Source organism: Malus domestica, chromosome 09, assembly GCF_042453785.1.
Source record: "Malus domestica chromosome 09, GDT2T_hap1".
NCBI classification, from domain to species: Eukaryota; Viridiplantae; Streptophyta; class Magnoliopsida; order Rosales; family Rosaceae; genus Malus; species Malus domestica.
Window position 1 is genome coordinate 17,698,679 of NC_091669.1, and position 27,728 is coordinate 17,726,406.

General features: G+C 36.5%; 1 protein-coding gene and 3 long non-coding RNA genes across 4 annotated transcripts; 3 read left to right on the forward strand and 1 right to left on the reverse strand.

The window, feature by feature from the left end:
• Positions 1-682: 682 nt before the first annotated feature.
• On the reverse strand, positions 683-1,136 carry LOC139187983 (uncharacterized). The gene is made up of 2 exons (XR_011571038.1): positions 995-1,136; positions 683-904 (listed from the first exon to the last, which is right to left on the reverse strand). It is a non-coding gene; the product is annotated as an uncharacterized lncRNA (long non-coding RNA).
• Positions 777-1,589, forward strand: LOC139187984 (uncharacterized). Its single transcript, XR_011571039.1, has 2 exons — positions 777-912; positions 1,029-1,589. It is a non-coding gene; the product is annotated as an uncharacterized lncRNA (long non-coding RNA).
• A 3,469-nt stretch (positions 1,590-5,058) lies between these two features.
• Positions 5,059-5,530, forward strand: LOC139187982 (uncharacterized). The gene is made up of 3 exons (XR_011571036.1): positions 5,059-5,187; positions 5,271-5,342; positions 5,427-5,530. It is a non-coding gene; the product is annotated as an uncharacterized lncRNA (long non-coding RNA).
• A 14,745-nt stretch (positions 5,531-20,275) lies between these two features.
• Positions 20,276-26,792, forward strand: LOC103443761 (LRR receptor-like serine/threonine-protein kinase IOS1). Its single transcript, XM_070804720.1, has 13 exons — positions 20,276-20,532; positions 21,411-21,954; positions 22,167-22,651; positions 22,762-22,900; positions 22,984-23,055; positions 23,147-23,218; positions 24,292-24,372; positions 24,774-24,946; positions 25,050-25,273; positions 25,372-25,498; positions 25,657-25,719; positions 25,885-26,074; positions 26,245-26,792. Exons 1-13 carry the CDS (start codon positions 20,397-20,399, stop codon positions 26,630-26,632), a joined length of 2,694 nt encoding a protein of 897 aa, XP_070660821.1. The 5' UTR covers positions 20,276-20,396; the 3' UTR covers positions 26,633-26,792.
• Positions 26,793-27,728: the final 936 nt, after the last annotated feature.

Below are 27,728 nucleotides of genomic sequence, written 5' to 3' on the forward strand. Positions count from 1 at the left end.
TCTAATTTAACAACAATATCAAATCCACTTTATCATTACCATTACGAAAAGGTAATGTTGTGAATATATTGAAACAAAAATTAAAGGTTCAATAACTTAGGGAGACAACAAGCCTTATCCTTCCTAACACAATGTCAATAAGTTCACACGAGTTAGGCAATCATTATTAAGTAGCTAGCTACTAGAGTTACTTATAAATATCGGATCCATATACAGCCCGAAGGTTGTTAAGATCCTTGACCAATGATTTGAAATTCGAACATGGAGTACATAGAAGTTTATGAAAGTTAATACTAGGAACGTAATAAAACTTCAACATATGAGAAGGAGAAACGATAAAAAGACTGTCTCAAAATAAGATTCTTCATGTACTTTTCACTGTCTCATGTGTTTTATTATAAGATAAATCGAATTAATAGTCTTAATGGTGATAGGTTATTCAGAAAATATTATGTGGTAAAAAAAAAAGATAAATTACATTTTACCCAAAGTTTAAGGTCGATTACAACTTCTTATAACATCTTTAATACATTCATACATTTACTTATCATTTTATTTTAATTTTAACATTCATTAATAAAATCTTTAAGTTGATAGTTAAATAATGATATAGCAACTACAGGTCCCGTATTTCTTTTACTGATGTGGCAATCAATTTTGGAATGTAGATAAAAAACATAAATTACACATAAAATTTTAATTATTTAATAAAGCCAAAATAAAATAAAATAAATACAAAAACCTAAAAGAAAAAAATCCACAAACCTACATTTCCCCTCCAAATCACCATCTTTTCCCGTGCTGCTGTCTGGTTTTCAGCAACTCTCCCAACCCCTCAAGGCCCATAAATTCTCCTCTTTATGTTTCTATTTTTGTCCCTTATTCCAACGGATCTCTCTCGCAACTTCATGGGTAAGAAAATGCAAGAAATCTTAGATCCGCAAGCCAAATTGGAAAAAACGAACGACAATACCTCAAAACCTACGAATCTAACCTTTATTTTTTACTTCGATTTTTTACTTAAACAGCAGAGATTGCTCCGATCAGAGTCCCCCTACCGCTTCTCCTACTCGGTCCTTCGCCAGGCGACTGACTCGTTCTCTCTGATGCGCCGTCTGGGCCAAGGCGCTCTAGGTGCGTGTCCTTCGGCACAATCCCACACACTCGCCAGAGATCTTTTTAGCCTCCAATCCCGATTCTCCGCTCGTTGTCTCGGTGCTCAGATTCTCCTCCGACCCAAAACAGCGCCGAATAGGAACTGGAGAGCAAGCCCCTCAGGTGGAGAAGAAGATGTGGGAGCAAGAGAGATGAAAGGAGAAAGAAGAAGAATAGGCAGGGCTGCAAGGAGGTTGACGCGATCTGGGTGGTGCGGATTAGGTTGTGAGTTTTTCTTGGGTTATGGCTTTTAGATGAAGGGAAGGAGAAGAAATTGGGTGGTGGAATTTGGGGTGAATGCGGCTGGGGATGGGGAAGAGATGGATTTTAGGTTTTTTTTTTTTAACTTTTCTTTAATTAATTATTTTAGTATTTAATATTCTGATTAAATTATTATTTTTTAAGAGTGTTGATAGACCCATTTCATTGTCTTATTTTTCCACTTACGTTATAATCTCACCCACTATAAAAATTTAAAATTTTGAAATCCTATTTGTCCACTCACTATGATTCCTAAAATAACCTTCACCACAGTTCCATTGTTCCGTTTTCACCACCAAGAGGAGAAAATAGATGATCGATGGAACTTAACCTAATAAAACAAAATTTCTGTAAAAAATTTCTAATATCCAAATTCCCAAAATTTTTAAAAAATTCTGAATGCACTACAATGAGATGCCTTGAAAATTGGATGGAACCTAATCTAATAAAGCAAACCCAAAATTTGCAATCACCATGATCGTAATCCAATATTAGACAATATCTATGCATAGAATAATATGCAGAGTAATCAAACCCTAATCAGGTAAATTCAAGCTTATTTGAATTGATTTTGGAGAAAAATGGCCTCCATAGTCAAGATTTCAAATTCAAAGAATCAAATAAAGGAATTTCAATTAGAGAGAGTGCAAATTTTCAATTCCTCTACATTTTAGTTCCTTTGCAGAAGATAGCAAGAATTTATGAGGGCATGTGTGAATGAACTCCGAAGAAAAATTCCAGATTCGAAAAGGGTGAAATGGGTGGAACACTAGGTTTGAAGAGGGAGAGATTCCTGACGTTGGTCAAATGCCATAAAAATAATTCTATGACGCCTAAAAAGTGTCATCATGTGCATGGCGTTTAATAGGGACGAAGAGAGAGAACTTATGTACTAAAATGATAAATAGGGGACGAGAGAAAGATGGTGGTGGTCGGTGGAGAATCCATAGCAGTTGATGTAGAAGGCGAGAAGAGATGAACCGAAGAGAGAAGCAAGAGGAGAGAGAAACGGGATAGGGGTTGAAAAGTCTTTTTATAGAAAATTAAACATGTTATTATTATTGTATTAAAAGGAGAGTGAAAAAATAGGACAATGGGGTGGGGTTAGTAGCACCCTTTTTTAAATGCATAGAATTTTTTTTTTATCAGGTGACACAAATTCGGCAGCCACATCCTCACAAATGTAGATTTAATATTTACCACGTCATTGCTTAACGGTTTACTTAACAAATTTTTTGACGGATATATGAAATTTGGCATTAGAGAGCCCCTGAGGCCATGAAGCTTCTTACATTTATTAGTTTGCAATAGAAATCCAAACACTTGGAGCCAAATACTTTCTTCAAAATTTCCCAGGTGCAGTTAAAAAATTTCACTTTCATCACTTGACCAATCACCGATGGCATGTGTATCTGTTGAGGTCACCGAAAGGCCTACCATGAGTGAAGTATTGGTGGGACTAAAGGAGTGTTTGGCAACAAAGCTAGCTCAAGCAAAGCAGAGCGGCAATGAAACTGAATAGGAAGTTCCATTGAGATTATGTCTAAGAAGAATTCAATCTCTATGGAATTGGAAAGTCCCTCAGCTACATAGTACAAGTAGACCTATCTTGATAAAAGAGGAAATTGTTGTAATGGTCATTCAACTTTAATCCAATTAGAGTAATGGTCCCTTAACTAAAATCTATGATTATCGGTCTCTTAACTCCTCAAAACGTGCAACTATGGTTATTTTCGTTCACTCTGTCAGAATTTCTATCAAAATGAGTCACATATCACACACGCGAGGCTAAATTAGAGGTGCAAATATAGAAAACCAAATGAGAAAATTGTAGTGATTATCCCTAAACTTTAACCCAATTGCAGAAATGGTCCCTCAACTTTAACCCAATTAGAATAATGGTCCCTCAATTTTAACCCATATAGCAATGGTCTTTCCACCATGACTCATTTTGACGGAAGTTCTGACGGAGTTGACAAAATGACTATAGCTGCATATTTTGATAAGTTAAGGAACCAATTGTCACGAAATTTTAATGGAAATACCATTATTTAGACATTCTCCACTTTATTGCCGAGCTAGCCCGCTTTTGTGTCACAAGCCTGACCCTATGTCCAAGTCCAATAGAGACTAGCATGTTATGAGCCCAGGAAGGCTAGCTTGGCCAATTTGTGACCATTTAGTGCAATAATTTTTGTCTAAATGTTGGCCAATTTGTGACCCCATTGATCTGTGACATCTATTTTCAAGGATCATCTTGATCGACTTTCAATTTTATGAACCATCTTTATCAATTTCAAGACAAATAAGAACTCTTCTCTTATATTTGTAATATATCTGTGCCAGGCTTCATTAGCATAGATTGTGGCCTAGGGGAATATTTCAGGTATAATGAAAGTCCGACAGGCATTACCTATATTTCAGACGAAAACTTCGTAACCACTGGTGAACGGAAGTTGGTGTTGCCTGAATACAAAAACAAGTATTACCCGTCATACAACTCTCTTAGAAGCTTCCCTGAAGGAATCCGAAAGTGCTACAAAATAAATGTTACAAGTAAAACTAAGTATTTGATCGGAGCAGGTTTCTTTTATGGGAATTATGATGGACAAAATGAAGTACCCCAATTTGAGATACATCTTGGACCTAACTTGTGAGATGCATTGAACTGGTTGGGGAATTTGTCGGAAGCAAAATATACCGAGCTCATACATGTCCCTCTGCCAAACTATGTACATGTTTGTCTGGTGAAGACAGGCTCCGGGGTTCCATTTATATCTTCTATAGATCTCAGGCCTTTAACCGATGCCTCGTACAAAACAGTAAAAGGGTCCTTATCACTTCTCTGGCGGTAGTCACCAATTTAACCACATATACAGTCTGGCGGGATCTTTTTTTTTTTTTTCACAAAATGACTGTTAAATAATTATAGAATCATTTATAAGTAGCAATTTATATTCTGTCTAGTTTTCGAGGTAGGCAATATAACATTCATCAACATTGTTTGCATGTATTAATGCAATACCTTTATTTCTATAGGTATCCAGATGATATTCATGATCGAATCTGGAGTTACCTTGACGACCAGGGCTCTTGGACAAAATTAAATACCTCATCCACCATCAAATTCAGAATTCGAGTATCTACCACCATCCGTCGTGATGGGCACAGCTGCAACGCCGAAAAGTTCAAATGATTCGTTGAATATTTTCTGGGAGCCTTATGATGAGACTGAAGTACATCATGTTCACTTGCACTTTGCAGAAGTTGAAAAGCTCCAACCCAATCAGTCTAGACAGTTCAACATAACTACTAACGGAGAGCTTTGTTATGGGACACTCGCTCCTGATTATTTGTCCACAACGACAATATTCTGTACTGCTGAATCCCTGAGTGGACCAGGAGTAGAAAATAATTTTTCAATTATTAAGACTGGAAGCTCTACCCTTCCACCCATCCTCAATGCCTACGAGATTTATGAAGTGAAAGAATTCTTAATATCAGATACCAACCAAGACGATGGTGAGTCATATTGATTCCTTACACAAGCTTAAAGTCCTTGCTATTGGTTTAGTGCCTCACCTAATATGTGAGTTTTATTAAGATGCTCCGTTTGCTTGTGAAAATATTAGTTGAGGCAATCACAAACGTCAAGTCAACCTATAATATTGAAAAGAACTGGCAAGGAGATCCTTGCAACCCTCAAGTTTACTCATGGGATGGTCTAAACTGTAGCTATCATGGAAATGATCCCCCAAGAATTATATCCTTGTAAGTATAAATATCTTCACACCAAATTGCAGATTAATTTTCAGTACTTATAATTTTATTCATGTTATGGACTTTGCAATCAGGAACTTGTCTTCCAGTGGATTAGAAGGGTAGATTTCTCCTTCTCTGTCAAATCTAACAATGATACAGACATTGTAAGTGTATCTAAATATCTGTAATTTTGTGTGAAAACATATCTCAGCAATAATACGGCAAATGAGTTGAGCGGCTCATTGCAGGGATTTATCAAACAACAACTTAAGAGGATCAATTCCAGAAATTTTGTCACAACTGCCGACATTAAATGTCTTGTAAGTTATTTTGTTATATATGTGTATGTGTGTGTGTATTTTGTTATTGTCTTATAGCTTATTTACGCATATGAAACTCAATACGAGTCTTGCACCATGTAACTTAAATTGTGTCACTTTAACTTCCTAAAACTCTACTTGTTTTTCACTTTACCATATGCCGTCAAAGTCTGTTAGAAAATTCGTTAATATTGGTGACATGACACAAATAGGACCGGACACAATTTTTGCACAAATAGATGCTACTAGAAAGTTCTACCCGCGCGTTGCTGCGGGATTAAAAATTGTGTAAAAAAATTATGTTTCCAAGGTATCAACCTATCAACTTGTATCACATTTAATTAAACTACAACAGCATATTGACACACTTAATATGAAAATTCATAAACTATTTGACAATATGAAATCAAGCAATCATGGAAAATCAGAAATGGAGCTTAGAAAGTAAAAAATCCTACCTCATTACATTAAAACAATTAACAAATTCTCAAGGAATGATCACAAAAAAAGTATAAAAAAGTAATTCAATTTCTTAAATTCAAAAACGGTAAAGATGATAAAATAAAAAATAAAAAAAAGGTTCTCAGTTCTCACCGTAATGAAAATTATGACATTGTTTTAACATGAACTCAGGTTCATTTCAGTCACCAGCATTAATAAAACCAGTGACTTCAACCTGTGCAAGGAAACAACTTAAGACGCAAGCCAACCAACTTTGAATCTAACCAAATAAAAAGAGCAATCACAATCGAACTAACCTCTTCTTCCCAATGAAGTAGAAGATGTCCCCTATTTTGCCTTTGTGAACAGTGTACTCTCTTAACACACAAAAATGAAAAGATAGGAGGAATGCGAAAAGTCAAAGAAGAGAAAAGAAGACTTTGTTATTACAGCAATTGCAGTTTTTATTACATTGGAAAATGACTTAGCTCACTATATATAGTGACTAGAATACTTGGCCACCAAGGATACTTGTAACTAACTATAACAATCAAGACTATAGGATCATTACACATGTCATAGCAAAGATTATGCCACCTGGCATTCTTATGGTTAATACCCCCCCTCAATCTCAACTGGGGAATCCTAGCTTGAGATTGCAACAGTGATGAAGAAAGGTTGGACCATGTAATCCCTTTGTCAACACATCAGCAACCTGGGCGTCTGTAGAAATATAGTTAACCTGCAAATCTCCTTTTTGAACTCGTTCACGAACAAAGTGGAAGTCAGTGTCCAAGTGTTTAATCCGAGTATGAAATACTGAATTTGAACATAAGACCAAGGTGGATATATTATCACAATATAAGATAGGAGGATCAGGGAGATAGACCTTCAAATCGTTCAATATAAGTCTCACCCAAGCAATATCGGCAGCAGTATTGGCAAGCGCTTTGTATTCAGCTTCTGTTGAGCTACGGGAAACACCGCCTTGTTTCTTAGACTGCCACAAAATGGGATTTTGTCTTAAAAACACCACATATCCAGTGGTTGATCGCCTTGTATTAATGTCAGATGCCCAATCTGCATCACTGAATGCAGTGATTCTCATATGTTCTGCGCTGGAATACGTGAGACCACATGACATTGTTCCTTACAAGTATCGAAGTATCCTTTTGACAAACTGAAAATGTTCATCAGTAGGTGTTGCCATAAACTGACATGCATAATTCACAGCAAACGCAATATCAGGACGTGTAAATGTCAAATACTGCAAGGCTCCCACCAAACTTCTAAACAACTTAGGATCGGGCAATGGAACACCTTCATCTTTAAGAAGTTGTGTATGTGGTTTGCAAGGAGTTGGACATGGTTTACAAGACTCCATACCTGCCTTCTGTAACAGATCTTTGACATACTTCTTTTAGGAAATACACATATCACCATTCTTTTGATATGTAATCTCCAATCCCAAAAAAAATGTAAGTGGCCCCATGTCCTTCATATCAAAAACATCGCCTAGATCTGTGATAGCTTGTTGAACCAAAGGAAGACTTGACCCAGTGATTATTATGTCATCGACATAAAGCAAAAGAATAACCACATCATGATTATGAACCTTAATGAATAAACGTGGATCTGATTATGAAACCTGAAATCCCAAATTTGGCAAATAAGTTGTAAATTTTGAATTCCAGGCCCGATGAGCCTGTTTGATACCATATAGAGACCTTACCAGTTTGCACACATACTCTGGATGCTCAGGGTCTTGAAAACCCTGTGGTTGTGTCATGAATACTTCTTCCTGTAAATCGCCATGAAGAAATGCATTCTTCACATCAAGCTGCCTTAAAGACCATTTGTTTGATGCTGCAAGAGCTAAAACAATTCTAACTGTGCTGTGTCTCACAACAGGACTAAATGTTTCTTCATAATCCAGGCCTGGTTCTTGAATGAACCCTTGAGCCACTAACCGAGCTTTATACCTGGACACTTTGCCAAACTGATCTCTTTTCACCTTATAAACCCACTTGCTGCCTATGACATTTCGATTTGAAGGTGGAGGAACCAACTCCCAGGTTACTTGTTTCTGTAAAGCTGTGAACTCTTCAACCATGGCATTTCTCCAATTTTCACAAGTAACAACAGCTTTGTATGATGTGGGTTCAAAAGACTCGGTAATACTTAGAAGAACAGTATAACCACAGAAGGATAAATCTTTATGAGCAGGAACATAATCAATAGCAGCAATGGAGTCATAAGCAGAGTAAGCACTATAGTCTCGTCTTTGAATAGCACCAGATTTCAATCTAGTTTGCATAAGATGAATTGAATTTGAATCATTATGTGGATTGAGGAAAGGAATTACCTCTAATTGGGTTGAACTCTGGACAGGCAACAAAGAGTTGTAAGTTGATGTAGAGAGGGGAGTAGTGTGAGGGGAAGCATCCTGGTGCTGAGTAATGGAAGACATTTCTTGATTCTGAGATATGGAAAAATCCTGGGATGAATTTGAAGCCACTGGAACTGACTGATCTAACATAACATCATCATGAGAACTCATTGGATCCACTATATGAACTGACTGAGATCTTGGTCCAGATTGCGATGAACTGTTGTCACTATTGATAGAAGGAAGAACATAAGGAACAAGAATTGGATGTGTGCCAAATCTGTGCCCAGTATCTTTCGAAGACTGAAACTTAATCTCACTGTGATGAAAAGGAAAGGTTTGTTCATCGTGAATCACATGTTTGGATATCAACAATTTTTTCAGAGCTCTATGATAACAAATGACCCCTTTGTATCCCAGTGAGTATCCAAAAAATACACATTGATTTGTCTTAGCATCTAACTTTGAGGAATTATATGGTCTAAGATAGGGGTAAACAGATGTCCCAAATACTTTTAAGGAAGTTAACATTGGTTGAACTCCAAATAGCTTAAAAAATAGAGACTGCAATCCTAATGACTGACAAGGCATTCTGTTGATAAGAAAAACTGCATGAGCTCATGAATGGAACCAAAAATTATGTGGTAAGTGAGCTGTGGACAACATGGTTATTGCAGTTTCTAAAATATGTCTATGCTTCCTTTCTGCAGTTCCATTTTGCTGGGGAGTATATGGGCAGGAAACCAAATGCACAACACCTTTTGATTCCAGAAACCTCTTAAAAGCAAGACTCATATATTCACCACCTCCATTTGATTGAAAAAACTTAGGTATATCTTGAAAGTGAATTTGAATAAAAGCATAAAACTTCTCAAACATGTGCAGAGCTTGAGACTTGTATATTAATGGGAATATCCATGTAAATTTTGTACATTCATCTATAAAGCTCACATAGTACTTGTAACCTTCAATTGATACAACTGAAGATGGACCCTATACATCGCTACTTATTCTTTCAAAAGGTTGTACAGACCTCACAGTTCTAGAGTCAAAAACTTGTGTAGACATCTTTCCTCTAAGACAGTGACTACATACATGTTTATTTATATCAAGCTTATATGTGATTTGAGAACTGGACAACATACTATGGAGTACTTCATTGGTAGGATGCCCTAACCTATGATGCCATAAAGATGCTCGCACAAGCTAACCAAGCAATGCCTTTGGTGAAGACTTTATTAGCTGATTATAGTTGAAAAAGAACTGATGTGGTATATGGTATAATCCCCCATTACTCCTTCATCTCATGAGAATTGTCTTTGTTGCCTTGTCATGCACCCAAAATCCAAATTCATCCAGAATCACATAACAGTTATTGTCCTTGCATAGAGTATAAACTGAAATAAGACTAGCAGTTAAATCTGGAACATGTAGCACAGTATAAAGGTGAAGTGGTTTAGAAGATGTTTTGATAGAGGAAGAACCAGTGTTTTTTACAGGAAGGCATTCACCACTTCCCACTGTGATTTTCTGATCTTCTTCAAATGGTGTCAACATGTTTAAATCGTCAACATGTCCAGTCATATGATGAGTAGCTCGAGTGTCCATTATCCAAGCCTGATTGTTATTGAACTCCATTGAAGACTGAGCAGTCATAGCATTGAGAGATGATGGTGGTTGAGTTCCTTGGAAAGCATAATTGCCCCTGTGGAAACAATTCAAGGCAGTGTGACCACGTTTTCCACATATTTGACATTCAGGAATAGCTTGATTAGAAGTAGGTAATTGCTCATTTCTGTAATAGCAATTTGGTGCAGTATGCCCCCTTTTGTTGCAAATCTGACATTCAAGAATGATGTGTGATCGCTGACCATTATTGCCATTCCAATTTCCCCATGTTGAGCCTCCCTTGTTACTGCCTGAAGAACCAAAACCACCAGTGCTTCGATTGTTGAAGTTCCCAGTATTATGACCATTGTACCTAGGTCTAGAGTTGAACCTAGAGTCATTGGAACCATTGTTGTTTCTGTGGGCTTGAAACTGTTGAGACAAATCACCCTGAGAAAAGTGTCCACCACTTGGTCCAGTGCCATTTGATCTTGGAAATTGACCCACGAAACCTACACCACCATTAGAATAATCTCCCTGATAAGATTTCCTACTTGCACCTGTTGCAGATGATTCCCCTTGATAAAAATGACTACTATTGGAACCACCTCTATTTGAATTGTCTTTGGCAAGTGATGTCTTAATTTATAAATGCAGGATTGGAGTATCTGCACTATGGTTTTAAGCCATCTATAATCCACAGGGATGTGAAATCATCAAACATCTTGCTTAATGAAAGTTTCCAAGCCAAAATATCTGAATTCTGCATGTCTAGAAATTTTCTTACGCAGGACGATACTTATATATCGACGCATGTTGCTGGAACTCCTGGGCACCTTGCCCCCGAATAAGTAATTTTTGTTCTCAACGCTTGTTTGGGAGTCGCTTCTAAGTGTCTTGGCACATATTTAAAATTTCTTTACACAATTCCTAGACATTAGATCATTGTGAACAGTTAAGATTAAAAGCCTTGTATTGTCTGTTAGATAGAAAATTTGGTAAAGGATCCAGATATAAAGAGAATGATATATATATAGCTTTTTGGATTAAAGTACCTAAAACCCCTCCAAATCTTTTAGTGTCATTCCAAATTGGTCTCAACCTTTTTAAACATTCCAAGCAAATATCTAACCTATTAAAAATGTCACATCCGTCAAGCCCCAGTTAATTTTTCAAAAATAGATTTTATTCAACCACCACTTTGGTATATCATGGACAATATTAATATTAGTTGCCTCAAAATCTAAATTTCAAACATAGATTATATAATATGGAACCCAATGATCAAACTTGTATTGAATTGAATCGGAAATGTACCCAAATCGAAATTACATCAGGAGGGCAATCTCTTAACAAAGAAGAGGTCAAGAATTCAGATAGGGTTTCAAGGAGTTTATTTATACTCATATGATTTCCTCTTTCACTGATTCTCAGCTCGTAAAGCTTCTAGTTCTTCTTTAAGGTAGTGAAGGTGGTGGTGTTGCATCATGGTAGTCCATGCCATTTTAGCAACCTCCATAACCTTATTCTCGAAGTTGGCAGTTTGAGTAGTAGGGTGAAATTAATGGCTTTGCAATGGGTTTAGAGGTGATGGCATGATGAGGGTAGTGCTAACCATTAGTTGGTGGAGGCTATGCTTCCATGTCATTCTATTGATTTTCGAGACAAAGTAAGCCTAGTTAATTTAATAGATTTTTAACTGGAAGTTAACGGATGTGACATTTTCAATAAGTTGAGTACTTGTTTGGAACATTTGAAAAGATTGAGATCAATTTGGAATAATACTAAAAGGTTAGGGGATTTTAGTACTTAAACCTAGTTTTTTTCACCTATCATTATATATGGCTACGCATAATCATTCATAAGATAATGACTTGAGTTGCATGGTCTATATTGCAAGTACTACTTATCAAACTGGTTATATGAGAAAAGCAATATCTATAGCTTTGGGGTTGTGTTGTTGGAGATTATTACTAGTAAACATGTTTTTTTTTTTTTTTTTTATCAAAAACGCATGATCATATTAGTGATTGGGTTGCTTTCTTGCTTGAAAAGGGGGACATTAATGGGATCTTCGATTCGAGATTCGACAAGAACTTCAATGTTAGCTCTGGCTGGAAAGCTTTGGAAATAGCAATGGCATGTGTATCTACAAATGCCACTAAAAGGCCTACCATGAGTGAAGTAGTGGTGGGACTAAAGGAGTGTTTGGCAACAGAACTAGCTCGAGCAAAGTAGAGTGGCAATGAATCTGAATAGGAAGTTCCATTGAGATGATGTCTAAGATGAAATCAATCTCTATGGAATTGGAAAGTCCCTCAGTTAGATAGGACAAGTAGACCTATCTTGATAAAAGAGGAAATTGTAGCAATGGTTCTTCAACTTTAATCTGATTGGAGTAATGATCCCTTAACTAAAATTCGTGATTATTGGTCCCTTAACTCATCAAAACATGTAACTATGGTCCTTTTCATTCACTCTGTCAGAACTTCCATCAAATATATCATTGATTAAGTCCAAAATAAAAATATGTCATTGATATATGGCGTAATAGTAAAGTTTTTATTGACTTTTGACTAAATTACCTTAAAAAATAAATTAGGATAATCTACATAAATCTTATTTTCAAAAAAATAAATTAGGCTAAAATCATTATTTAATAATCTCGAGCTTGTTGCAGTCCTATTAGATTAGGAATGTGATTGTGTAAATCCTAGTATATCTTGGAATATCTCTTATATTCCTATTAGGAGTAGATTACCTATTAAATATTGTAATCCTAAAGGGTAAGGAATTAACCTTCCCTATTGCTATAAATAAATGCACAATGGGGTGGAATAAAACACACCCACAATTACACATCTCTCTCTCTTCTCTTTACTATTGTCGCACCTTTCCCTCTCTATATGGCCTCCATAATTGTTCAGTAAATTATGCCTACAACACGTTATCAGCACGCTCTTGACGTTGCGCTAACAAGAGAGTTTGATCTTCAGTCAGGAGAGTATTACGTCTTAATCATTCTTTTTATGATTAATTTATTATTTAATTGAATTGATCTACATGCTATTGATCCAATTTACCTTTTATGTGTTGAATGTGATACAACGCATTAGAGATGCAATTCCGGCTTTCTGCGAAGGATCTTCTACAAATTCAAAGGCTTTTGTTGTTTTCTGCCAATCATGTACGCTTAAAATAAAGGAAGATATTTGAAACAACCTTGAAGCATGAAAACATTCCCCATGATGTATGAACCCCTCTATGTTTATATTTTCCTTACAATATATATATATATATATATATATATTGTATATGTTTATATATTTGTTTCATGCATTACTCAATTAAGTTGCTATGTGGAATATGTGAGTCAAAGTATATTCATAAATTAGAAGCAAATTTTGGGTTTGTAAAACCGTAACAATTTTGAAAAATAAATAAATAAAAGATAGGAATATGAGATTTTGGGGCACCACTGTCATGGCACCACCACAAGGACCACTGTGCTGGCCTGAAGCCCGGCCACGTTGGAGACCCCATTGAGACGACGTTGTTCGACATCTTGGACCCTTTGCCAAAGCCTTTGGGCTTTGCTGCATCTGTGGATAACTAGGCCGTATGCCTGGTCCAGTTTCTTACCATGGGCTTGCAGCCCCGACCCACATCAGCAGCAGCTTAGCCTTTCCACGGCCAGCATTTCCATAAGCCAGCCCATGGGGCTAGGCTTAGTTTCTGTGCCCGAAACCGAAACCCAGTTACGGTTAAGGTTTCATTCGCAACTCGCAAGCCTTTGGGCTTTTTCTCGCACCTTTCCTTGGCCCAAAATCACGCCAGCTTCTTGGCTGGGCTCCCCGTGCCAAAACCAACAGCTTGGGCTGCCTTTTTTGTTTCACACCCAGGCATGTGGCATGCAGCCTATTCCCGAGGCCTTTAGGGCCTTTGCCTACTTATGACACCCAACCCAAAATTTTTGGGCTACGGTTTTTGACCCAGTGCTATTATTTAGCATTCTTTTTTGACCCAATGCTATTTTTTGGCATTTTAAATCATGTTAACCCGAATGTTGTAATTATTTTTTCTTCTACGATCGACCCCATTTGGTCTCAATCTATTGAATTAATTAAAAGTGACCAGTAATCCATTAATCTGGTAATGAATACAAAATTATTGACTTGAAGATCACTTTTGGACATTAACAATTCAATAATTTATTTTTATATTTTGAACCATTGACATACTTTCGTAATAACGAAGCTCTCACACTTGAGTTCCCGAAGAACCTCAAATCCACTACACTTAGTTGTATATTGCATTTTGTGTTTTTGCAGGAACCTCTCTTTTATAAACTAAACGTTCATAAACTAAATTGAACCTATAGTTTCAAATTTAGTGTCTTTGAAACCCGAAGTTTTCATAAAACAATACACCTATGAAAACCATGTCTTAGAACTCGAATGTTCTAACTTTGATGCATATGGATGTTTCATTCCTATAAGCACCAATCACAATCTTGTTTCCTCCAATTCAATAGATTGTCGAACCGTCACAAGTTCGATTTCCCTTATTTGGACGTTTCTAATAGAAACCATTTTATATGTGGGTACAAGATGTGAATCTTCACTTGACTATCAAGAAGCTGAGAAACCATTGTAGCCAACAATGGCATGGAAAAGCTGAATAAGCCTCCACCATGATCTTCATTCGAAGACTTATGCTTGAAGCATTACCAACGGAAGTACCTCATGAATAGGATTGAATGGATCTTTGGCTCGCTCCTATGAACCGTCTAATCATGAAAGATATTGTCTGAAGCACACCATGATTACGTCCATGAATGAGTACAATTATGAAATTTATAAATCCGATCGAATTGTGACTAGAGAATACTTTTCTTGTCCTTCCTTGTTTCTAACTCGCTCCTAAAGCAACAAGTGTAGAAAGCGGAAGTTTACCAAATTCTCGGATCTGAGTACTACTACAAACATATGGTAAAATCAGGGCATGCCAAGGTGTGGCATCATGCCTGAAACGTGATCCTTGGCACCTAAGACCTAAAACTGCAAGAATAAGGGATAGTATTCCTGAACCTCATCCCTGTAGAATCTATTTTTGTCTCGATAGAATAGATCATTGGTTATGCACATGTTTTTGCCCCTACCAATGTTTTTGAGAAGTACCATTCTAGTAGTCAATATGTGAGACTAATTTTACTCCACCGAACACCATTAGAGCAAAATTTTGACATGGATGGCCTTGTTAGCCAAATCCCCTTAGTAAACCATTCACTTTGTGAACATTTTTCCATGTTCTTGGATTTATTTTTGGTGTTTGTTTTACTTACGGATAATCTTATTGATATTGTCCTCGAATATGAGTTAATTGAATCATGTTTCTTAATACATGTGATCGATTCAATTAAACACGTGATTAGGTAGGAATGTGGGAAAGTTAGTTGTCTAGATGAATGCGTACTACACACACTAACTTTACACCTAAATCACATCTCTAACGACTTCAGGTCTATCTAACCTGATTAAGAGCATTGGCACGCTCCTCGTTGTATGAATGGTACTGCATTACCATTTAAGGGACTTCAAATTCTCTTTGTCGTTGATTTTTTTAAGGATATTCGAGATGACAATGATCATAAATGAAACCACCGAAGAAAATAGAGTGGAATATTTTTGCACCACCTCTAAAAAAGAGCCTGTAACTTTGATTTGGGGTAATAGGTTGTCTCCTAACTGGAAACACACCACATATGGCCGACCTGGAGTTGGGTGATTTGAGCAATTTACTTGTTTTGGCACGACCTTTTTGGGACACTTAGGTTGAACAATGATGTTACGACGCATCTCCTTACCCAAAGTACGGATCTTGTGCCTACAAGCACACTTTGCCAAAACCTGCTCGTTTTCAGAAATTTGATTTCTAAATCATCCTTAGCAAAGATACGAAACGACTCCTTTTTCACAGTGGATTCAAGGGAATATATGTGGACTAATCCAACCAAAATGCGGACCATATAAATACTTATGGTTTTGGTTGATGAATCGACAAACTGGTCACATGTTTATCCACACACATTGCTGCTAAACCTCTTGGCCGATTAAGGGTTCACCACCCTTCTTATCCCATAAGGTTTGGGAGATTGGATAATGCCGAAGAGTTTACATCGACGATTTTTGATAAAGTATTGCATGTATTTTGGGTTTATAATTGAACATCGAATTCCCATGTTCACTCCAAATAGCCTTGCCTAGCGATCATAAAGTGTAATTTAAATGATCGCCCGGATTTTGGTAAACGTACCAAGTTTTCAGTTTTTGTCTAGGGCTATGCAATCTTGTATGTAGTTATGTTGGTCCACCTTGAGGCGCATTGCCACCCAACCTATATGACGTTACAGCTGGTTACTGGTATAAACCTGACGATTTTCGTATTTACGCATTTGGGTGTGCATTCCATGTGCCAAGTTGCGTCGCCGCAACGTACTAACATGGGTCCTTAAAGAAGGATGTGTATCTTTTGTCAATCATGATTCTCCTTCACACTAGCTCTCTTTGAGCCCTAGCATGCGATCTCTTTACCGCTCATTTTCAGATTGTCACTTTAATGAGATAGTCTTCCTGCCGTTAGTAGGAGATAAGAACGTCAACGTTCCTGTAGAACGACGTGAATTTGCGTGGACGTTATCCGTTATGTCTCATCTCGATCCCCATACCACACAAGTGTGATAAGCAAGTGTGATGAATTCTAGTTTTCAGAATGTTGCTCCAGATGCATTCCTTTGATCTACCTGAAGTGACGAGATCATATACCAGCTGCAAACATGCCTGTTGGACGGTCCGGTACACCGGCAGATAGCCAATCAATCTGTCTTGGCCTGAAGCACAACATATCATTTGGTTCGTAGGATTCACTTCCCTAGAAGAGGAAGACATGGCACAACAATGAATCTAAACTCGATCGCTATCTCAAATCATTTCCATTTCATAAGATTAATCCGGATTACTCCCGAGACATGAAGTTCTTGGTCTAGTATACTAGTTTGGATGAGCTAAATGGAATTGAAATGATATTACCATTGATGATGTTTTCACTTATAAGGTAGTTACCCACATAAATGAAAAGTGACGATATTGAACCATGTTCCATTGATTAAGTGACAACGTAGAACTGATTGGACAATTGATACAATCCATGTCAAATTCCTTACCAAAGTGTGTATTGGACCTATAGTGTGACAGCCTGTCCCGGAATTTTGGAATATTATTGGTCTTGAACGTGGAAGTTACTAAAATACCCTTGTACGTTATAGTGTGTTGTGTGTATTGTGTACTTAGGTTTTGGATCCATCCATTATTTTCCTAAGTTTAGAACTAAGGGAACTAAAAGGACTTAGTTTTGTTGGTTTTGGTGGGTGACCCACGTGCACACACACACACACACACACTTTCCAATCACTCCCGTGCTCTCTATCTCTGCTCCCTATTAGACTTCTTTCTATTTTTCGTACAAACCGTACGGACAAACTTTGAACTCAAGCTTCATGCACGGATCGACGTCAATAAGGTAATTTTTGAACTCCTTGCAAGCTTCTGAGTTCATTCATACTAATTTTAAGATGTGAAACCTTCGATTTCACGAGGACTGAGAATCCCCGATTCGGGGTACTATTCATGTGGTGGTAATTATGGATGTTTCAGGAGATTTGAAGCTTATAGGAAGCTTTAGAACATCTTTACGAAGCTCGGAGACAAAAAACCAAGTAAATTGGACGTCGGGAAGTCAAGTTTAGCGAGTTTCAAGTTTTGGCCGGATTATCGAGGCTTCTCCGATGAAATCCCGTGAATTTCAAGGCTTGAAAGTGGTAAAGTTTTGTTCCCCTCGTCCTAAGCTTCATTTTGGTACAAATTTCATGGATTTTGGTTGAGAAATGAAGAAGTTATAAGGTTTTAAAGTTTTTCCAGTTTCCGGATACGGCAACGGTCGCCGGAGTTCAAAGGTAGGGGACGACAGAATATTCCGTCAAAATTGACGGAATATTGCTAACGGCGTTGGTTAGTTTTAACGGTTTCTATTACTTTTTAACGGAATATTCCTAATGGGGTTAAGGGATTCCGTTAGGGTTCCCTGCGCGTGGCCGCGCGTAGGGCCATGCCCTTGCCGGCGCGTGACGGCGCGTGAGGGCTCCAAAAATTATTTTAAAATTTTGGGAGTGTTCATGGAGTTGTGTAGCTCAGCAGAACGAGGATATTTGTTGAAGAAAATAGAAAAAACTGTATATTAAAATAGAAAAAATAAATACCCGAATAGCTGTAAGTTTTATGCAAAAGTGTGTATATATAGGGTAAAAGACTGTTTACTACCTTCATGTTTCGTGGTTTTCAACATTTAGTACATCAAGTTTTTTTCGTCTTAGATTCATACCTAAAGTGTAAATTTTGGGACAATCTCATACATCCGTTAGTCAAACTGTTAAATCTGCCGTTAATTGTGACGTGGCACGCATGTGGACAATGACTGGGCGCCACGTGTCATCCACGTTTTTTTCTTTTTTCTTTTTTCTTCTTCCTCCTCCTCCTTCTTCTTCTTCTTCCTCCGACTGCAACTTCGAATTCGAGATAGGGAAGCAGAAATAGATCATGTCGACCGTGGTGACCCACTAGATGTGTTTGATATTGTTGCTGAAGATGAGGATACAGAAGGTAACCAACTTTATCAATGGATTAGACCTTTTCATTTAGATGATGATGAAGGCAACTCAGCTCTCAGAGTTGCTGAAGAATCACGTAATGAAGGGATAAATGTAGAAAGAGTATTAGAGGAAGAGCTGAGATCTAGCAGCGCTGACTCTTTGGAAGAACTTTTGCGCCCAAGGCTAAGAAACACTGGAATTACACATTCTTCCAATCCCACACAACCACAAGATCATGCTGATACTAATGATAGATCTAGTATAAGATCTGGAGACTCACCTACCACCGGAGGTGGGAATGATGAAAGATATAGTGGAGCTAAAGGTAGTGGTGGATATGGAAACTATGTTGGACTACTTCCCGAATTTATGAGCCCCTTCACTGGTGAGGCAAACTTCACGCATGCAACACAGGATGAGGACCATGGCAGTAGGCGGGCAGGACCAGGAATTGGTGCCATAGGGAAGGACTATACTCGTAGAGAAAAAGGCAAGAGGACTTTATCAAGTCAAGAAGATGATTTGTTATCTATAAGTTCGGACTTTATTGGAGTGAGAAGTAGTAACTATGGTTATACTCAAAACCAACCATGTCCTTACCCTTCAAATCCCATTCCTGTTGGGATGGAATCGAGCGACTCATGGAAAGAATCCGAGACTCAATCTTCAAATGATTTTGCTTATGGACAACGTCAACCAATCTCGGATCCATATGGGTGGCATGTTAACAATTACATGCAAAACTATTTTGGGGATTTATCATTTGATGACTACTCTTCACAATACACTTACCTTACACATAGAGATGATGAAGAAAAATTTGAACCTCATAGGAACTCTATGTGGTACTAAGTCACTCATGTATCTTACTATACAATGTATAAAGTGTAAAATATTGTACTAATTCATTATATATAAATGATTATGGTGTGTTTAAACTTCTTTCATTAATTACTACATATTTTCTACACTTACAATCTTTGTCAGCTCGCTATATAATCAACTTAAATCAGTTAAATCCATCATGCAATGCATTTCCTTCCAATTTTTTTGTGATAAACTAATAGATAATTGACTAAATAAACATCTTGCAAAGTTTCAATAAAAATTTCCAAGTTTTTCTTACAATTTCCGTGGTTTTTATTCAATTTGTATCGATATCGATAATATCCCGATATTTCCATTGAAATTTCCGTGTTTTTGGACTACCGATATTTCCGATATCATCGATATTTTATACCTTGCTTGAAACTAATTAACTCGTGGGGTTTAGTAGTATTGTAATTCTAGAATGTCAACCATACAACGACGGTCGCAACTTGCATCAAAGTATTCTCCATTCCAACCCATAAACTGGGGTAGAAAAATCAACCCTCCCAAATTCAACAACGCATTTTTGGATCGTCTTTTACTTGGTTCTTCTTTTTCTTTCTACAATTGTAATCACAACTAACAAACAAATCAGAGATAAATAATATTAGCACTAAACTCTAAAGGGGTAGCACCTCTCTAATGCATTTTATCAAGCGACTATATACTTTGGAACATCATATGCGAGACGACTTCCCAGAACTATTCTTATGAAGTCAACTTTCCAGAACAGTTTTAATTGGATGAGAGCCTATCACATTTTCTAATCAACCACACATGTCACATTCAGATTACTAATAACATTTAGCGTATCGAAAGGAGAATGATTATATATACTTTGGAACCAATCCGCGTGTTGTGCAGCCTTGCTCTTATATAAAATGAGATGCTACGAAACCAATATTCGGTGTCTTGTGTCCCAAAGACGTCACGGACAATGAAGCAACTCTTCCTCTTTGCAGCGCAGCTTGGTGGTTTTGCTCTTAATCTTTTGCTCCTAGTTCATGCCCAAAATCAATCAGGTACGAATTCTAAATACAGTATTATAATAAAGTTAAAGGTTTTTATCACTAATGATCTCTTAAATTGACCCACCCATCAAAATAATCTCTAACCCCCGTCCCTCTTCTCCACCATCTATCTGCTCTAACACAAACGTTCTCCCAATAGATTTGTAAGTATTTGAATTATCAGATGAAGCTCGCAGCTTCATGATTAGAAAAGCACGCTTCTTTTCTCCTTCTTTGTTCTGCGTGTGCGTCCGTACATGCTTCAATTTCGCAGTGAGCTCACTCATGCGGCCTGGAATCTCCAAGAACGCAGCTCTGTTGGCTTCGTCGACCATTTTTCCCAAGATTGAATCTTTTTGAGTTCTTGGTTTTAGTTTGTTTATTGGCCTCAAATCTGGAAGAAGAGGTGGCCGTGAAACAAAATCCAGGTCCCATGCGCTCCCATTGGCCATGAAAAGCGTATGACAAAGACCCATGAGCCCTACCCTTTGATTAACCCCACAAAATTTAGAAATTCCCCACAAAAATCCCAAAAAAAAGTTGAAAAAACAAATTAATGGTGGGGAAGTAGAAGATGAACAGTACTGTTCATATTTTTTTCTTCTTTTTTCTTTAGTTTTTAATTATACAAATAAAAATTGTTTTTTATTATTTAAATATTTTCAATTCACATGGTAATATTTAATTGACTTGTGGGACTCAATTATATGCCATATCAACACATAATATAATTTTTTATAGAATTATAACAGAATGACCACATTCTATGACACTATTTTCAAGAATTATATTAATCGATTTTCAATTTCATAACCATTTGTGATAAAAATCCGGAAAGTTAAAAAACAATTAAGAACTCTTTTCTTATATTTGTAATATATCTGTGCCAGGCTTCATTAGCATAGATTGTGGCCTAAGGGAAGATTCCAGGTATGATGAAAGTCCGACAGGCATTACTTATATTTCAGACGAAAACTTCGTAGCCACTGGTGTACGGAAGTTGGTGTTGGCTCAATACAAAAACAATTATGAACGGGCATACAACTCTCTTAGAAGCTTCCCTGAAGGAATCCGAAACTGCTACAAAATAAATGTTACAAGTAAAACCAAGTATTTGATCAGAGCAGGTTTCTTTTATGGGAATTATGATGGACAAAATGAAGTACCCCAATTTGAGATACATCTTGGACCTAACTTGTGGGATACAGTGAACTGGTTGGGGAATTCGTCGGAAGCAAAATATACCGAGCTCATACATGTCCCACTGCGAAACTATGTACATGTTTGTCTGGTGAAGACAGGCTCCGGGGTTCCATTTATATCAGTTATAGATCTCAGGCCTTTAACCGATGCCTCGTACAAAACAGTAAAAGGGTCCTTATCACTTCTCTGGCGGCATGACCCTGGTCTAACAGCTGACCTTTGGGGATATAGGTAAGTGATTTACATGTTATTGTTGTCCTCAATTTAACCACATATAGATTCTGGCAGGATCCTTTTTTTTTTTTCACGAAATGACTTGGTGTTAAATAGTTGTAGAATCATTTATAAGTAGCAATTTATATTCTGTGTAGTTTTCTAGGTAGGAAATATAACATTCATCAACATTGTATGCATGCATTGATGCAATACCTTTATTTGTATAGGTATCCATATGATATTCATGATCGATTCTGGCATTACTTTGACAAACCCGGCTCTTGGACAAAATTAAATACCTCATCCACCGTCAATTCAGAATTCGAGTATCAACTACCACCCGTCGTGATGGGCACAGCTGCAACGCTGAAAAGTTCAAATGATGATTCGTTGAATATTGTCTGGGGGCCTGATGATGACACTGAAGTATATCATGTTTACTTGCACTTTGCAGAAGTTGAAAAGCTCCAACCCAATCAGTCTAGACAGTTAAAAATTACTACAGGCGGAGAGCTGTGTTATGGGACACTTGCTCCTGATTATTTGTCCACAACGACAATATTCTGTACTGCTGAATCCTTGAGTGGATCAGGAGTAGAAAATAATTTTTCAATTATTAAGACAGGAAACTCTACCCTTCCACCCATCCTCAATGCCTACGAGATTTATAAAGTGAAAGAATTCTTAATATCAGATACCAACCAAGAAGATGGTGAGTCATATTGATTCCTTACACAAGCTTAAATTCCTTGCTATTGGTTTAGTGCCTCACCTAATATGTGAGTTTTATTAAGATCCTCTGTGTGTTTGTGAAAATATTAGTTGAGGCAATCACAAACATCAAGTCAACGTATAATATTAAAAAGAACTGGCAAGGAGATCCTTGTAACCCTCAAGTTTACTCATGGGATGGTCTAAACTGTAGCTATCATGGAAATGATCCCCCAAGAATTATATCCTTGTAAGTATAAATATCTTCACACCAAATTGCAGATTAATTTTCAGTACTTACAGTTTTATTCATGTTATGGACTTTACAATCAGGAACTTGTCTTCCAGTGGATTAGAAGGGGAGATTTCTCCTTCTCTGTCAAATCTAACAATGATACAGACATTGTAAGTGTATCTAGAAATGACACGAATCATTCTGGAAGAATTTCAGACATCATAATCAATAGTGTTAAATGAGTTGAGCTGGTCATTGCAGGGATTTATCAAACAACAACTTAAGAGGATCAATTCCAGAAATTTTGTCACAACTGCCGACGTTAAATGTCTTGTAAGTTATTTTGTTATATATGTGTATGTGTGTGTGTATTTTGTTATTGTCTTATAGCTTATTTACGCATTTGAAACTCAATATGAGTCTTGCACCATGTAACTTAAATTGTGTCACTTAACTTCCGAAAACCCAACTTGTTTTTCACTTTACCATATGCTGTCAAAATCTGTTAGAAAATTAAAATTGGTGACATGATGCAAATATGACCCAGTTTTTGCACAAATGGATGCTATGTGGATGCTATGTGGATGCTATTTGAAAAATAAAATAAAATAAGAATTGATTTAAAACACAAGTTAGATTAATTCATTGCCGCCCCCCTTCCCGATTCCCTCTTCTTCTATTTTCCTCTCTCTATTCTCTTCTTTAATTTCCCAGACAACCCCACCAACCTCCACTCTCTTGCCATAGTTTCACTAGTTCAAGTAACAATGCAATAATAGAAAATGTGGCCATTTTCCCAGTAAAATTCCCGGATGTGTTTCAAAATAATGATGACCTTTGGTGAAAGGGCGTCGTACTCGGAGAGACACCAGCGACATCGAGCAATTTTTATTTTCTATTTTAAATACAAATTTGTTTAAATCAGTTATTTGTTTTGTTAAAAAAAAAACATTTTTATCGACACATGGGACTTATGTGGCAGTGCCATGCGTTTAAGTAAAAAGTAGGTCCTATTTGTGCCATACTAATTTTAACGGATTTTAAGTGACATATTTTGAGTTATATGGGGCAAAGTGAAACTCATAATGAGTTTTATGAAGCATATGTGTAAATAAATTTTAAAATTAAGTACCTAAAAGCCTCTAACCTTTTAATGTCATTTCAAATTTGTATCAATCATTTTATACTTTCCAAACAAGTACCCAATTTATTAAAAATGTCACATCCATTAAGTTCCAGTTAATTTTTCCATTAAATGTACATGTGGCAACACTAGGTCGAACCTATTGAAAATGTTACATTTAAGTCCCAGTTAATTTTTCCGCTAATCCTATATCTTGTTATATATATGTCCTCGTTTAGAAAGCATGGTAACTATATATGTACTGTTTCATCTACCTTTGTAGAAATTTGGAGAACAACAACCTCACAGGCTCAATTCCGGTGGTACTCATTGACAGATGGAAGGATGGTTTACTATCAATAAGGTGCGCCACCCTTTTTCTATAGCAGAACGAGGATATTTGTTGAAGAAAATAGAAAAAACTATATATTAAATAGAAAAAATAAATACCCGGACAGCTGTAACTTTTATACAAAAGGTTTTTTTTTTTTTTTTTTTGGAACAAAAGTACTTTGATAGCTTAATTGGGGGAGAGAGAGAGAGAGAGAGAGAGAGAGAAAGAAAAAAAAAATGCTCAGACCGACTACAATATAATCCACCAGTTTTTCATTTTTTTTTTTTCCTTCCTGGAAATTTAAAATGATGTGCCATTCCGCAGAAACTTGATTTTTAGATATAAGAACATGTGTTACAATTTTTATTTGGGAATTATATTATCTTTTACCATAATTGATTAAACAATACAATATTATTTTCGTATGTCAGTTCGTGCGAAAATCCAAACCTATCCGGAAATGTTTCTTGCAACAAGAAGAAGAACAGGAAGTATAATTTTTTTGTTCCGATGATAATTGTTTCGGTTGTTGCACTGTCAATGCTCTTACTTAGTGCAGCAGCTATCTGGTATTGGGCTGCTTCTAAAAGGAAAAGGCAACTTGGTAAGATTCCATATTTGTTATGTCATCTTCTTCCGCAATAAATAATCACAAACAGAAGGTTTTGATTTGTATAAGATGCTTATGAAAAATGTTATGATTGTAGGAAATAGCACAGATGCAAATGTAGTCATTCAGCATGGGTCATTTGAGCGAAAAGGGAGACAGTTTACGTACTTTGAGATAGTACAGATTACAAGGGGGTTCAAGATGGTTCTTGGAAAAGGCGGCTTTGGAACAGTTTATCACGGCCACATAGACGACACTCAGGTAGCTGTCAAGATGCTTTCACGGTCATCAGTCCAAGGGTTTCAGCAATTTCTCACAGAGGCATGTTTGTCATATTAAATAAACTAATCCCACTGTTTTTCGGATTAATATTAATCTTATCAAATTACATGTAACGTTTCTGACCTACTAAATTACAGGTTGATCTTCTTATGAGAGTTCATCATAGAAATTTGACAAGTCTTGTTGGATATTGCAATGATGAAACCAACATAGGGCTGATCTACGAGTACATGGCCAATGGAAACCTACGAGAACATCTTTCAGGTTGATGCAAATGAAATTACTCAGTACTAAATTTGCCATTCATTTCTTAATTAACTAGTACTTTTAAATTCTTTGGTAGTCCTTAATTTGATAATTCTATTTTCCTGGATCACCTGACTCTATAAAATAAGATAGTTATATTTTTGTTATGGACGCAGGTAGCAGATCAAATATCTTGAGTTGGGGAGATAGACTTCAAATAGCAATAGAAGCTGCACAAGGTCTGTGTAACTAACCAATCATATTATTTAGGCACACAAAAATGATACACCTAGTATGTTAGCAACTCTTTGAGACTTTGGGTTTTAGGAGCTTAAATACGAATCATTATTGATAACGAAATGGTATCTACTTTTTGAGAAGTTGTGTCTGGATTTTAAAAACAGGACTGGAGTATCTGCACTATGGATGCAGTCCGCCTATAATCCACAGGGATGTGAAATCAACAAACATCTTGCTGAATGAAAAATTCGAAGCCAAACTATCTGATTTTGGCATATCCAGAAGTTTCCCTACAGAGGATGGAACGCATATAACAACAACTGTCGCTGGCACTCCCGGGTACCTTGACCCTGAGTAAGAGTTCTTTTCATTTATTTGAGGCATCGTCTTTGTGTCCTTATTATGTATGCAAACAAACTTAAATTATATAATCAACAAGCAGTATGAAGAAAGAAACTTTAAATCATTTTGGAAAACATTTTACATTGGATGATATGATTTGAGGTATATGGTTTGGCTTGCAGGTATTACGCATCAAACAGATTGAATAAAGAAAGTGATGTTTATAGCTTTGGCATTGTACTGTTGGAGATTATCACAAGTCGACCTGTTTTTTCTAGAATGCATGAGCGGAGTTACATTAGTGAATGGTTCAGTTTCATGCTTCAAAAAGGAGACATTTACAGTCTTGTTGATCCGAGGTTAGAAGGAATTTTCAATACGAACTCAGTCTGGAAAGCTGTGGAAATAGCAAATGCATGCGTATCTCCAACTGCCATCAAAAGGCTAAGCATGAGTCAGATAGTGGTGGATCTAAAGGAGTGCTTGGCAACAGAACTCGCTCGAACAAACCAGAGGGAAGAGACTGAACTAAGAAATTCCATTGCTATGCTACACCCCTCAGTTAGGTAGTAGTACTAAATATCTAACCAAATAAAGAGAAAGTTTGGGATGCATTATTTTCTTCTTTGTAATAGATACAATAGTTTTTGTATGGATTGCAACCATTTCACAATCTCATCAAGTGCATCGTTTCGTGCGAAAGGAGATAATGAAGATATGATCTAAACAACTATTATGTTGTTTGCCATTGAAGGTCCTAGCGATTAAGGATTAAGTTGAAGTCAACTTCAAAGTAGATAATGACTGGTATATCCGTATCTAGAGAGTTTATCAGAAAGTTTATTTTTCTAATTTAACAACAATATCAAATCCACTTTATCATTACCATTACGAAAAGGTAATGTTGTGAATATATTGAAACAAAAATTAAAGGTTCAATAACGTAGGGAGACAAGAAGCCTTATCCTAACACAATGTCAATAAGTTCACATGAGTTAGGCAATCATTATTAAGTAGCTAGCTACTAGAGTTACTTATAAATATCGGATCCATATACAGCCCGACGGTTGTTAAGATCTTTGACCAATGATATGAAATTCGAACATGGAGTACATAGAAGTTTATGAAAGTTAATACTATGAACGTAATAAAACTTCTTCAACATATGAGAAGGAGAAACGATAAGGAGACTGTCTTAAAGTAAGATTCTTCAAGTACTTTTCGTTATCTCATGTTTTTTACATAATATTTTATAAAATAAATCGAATTAATGGTCCCAATGGTGATAGGTTATTCAAAAGATATTATGTGGTAAAAAAAAGATAAATTACATTTTACCCCCTTAGGCTTAAGGTCGATTGCAACCTCATATAACATCTTTAATACATTCATACATTTACTTACCATTTTATTTCAATTTCAACATTCATTAGTAAAATCTTTAAGTTGACAGTTAAATGATGATGTGGCAACTACGAGTCCCATATTTTTTTTTAACTGATGTGGCAATCAATTTTGGAATGTAGATAAAAAAACATAAATTATACATAAAATTTTAATTATTTAATAAAGCCAAAATAAAATAAAATAAATACAAAAACCTAAAAGAAAAAAATCCACAAACCCACATTTCCCCTCCAAATCACTGGTCAGGGATCTGCTGTCC

Excerpts from the sequence above, each read along its gene's own strand:
- LOC103443761 (XM_070804720.1), top strand. The coding sequence starts at position 20,397 with ATGCTACGAAACCAATATTCGGTGTCTTGTGTCCCAAAGACGTCACGG. Across the intron at positions 24,373-24,773 it reads GATGGTTTACTATCAATAAG|TTCGTGCGAAAATCCAAACC; the intron begins GTGCGCCACCCT and ends TTCGTATGTCAG. Across the intron at positions 25,720-25,884 it reads AGCAATAGAAGCTGCACAAG|GACTGGAGTATCTGCACTAT; the intron begins GTCTGTGTAACT and ends TTTTAAAAACAG.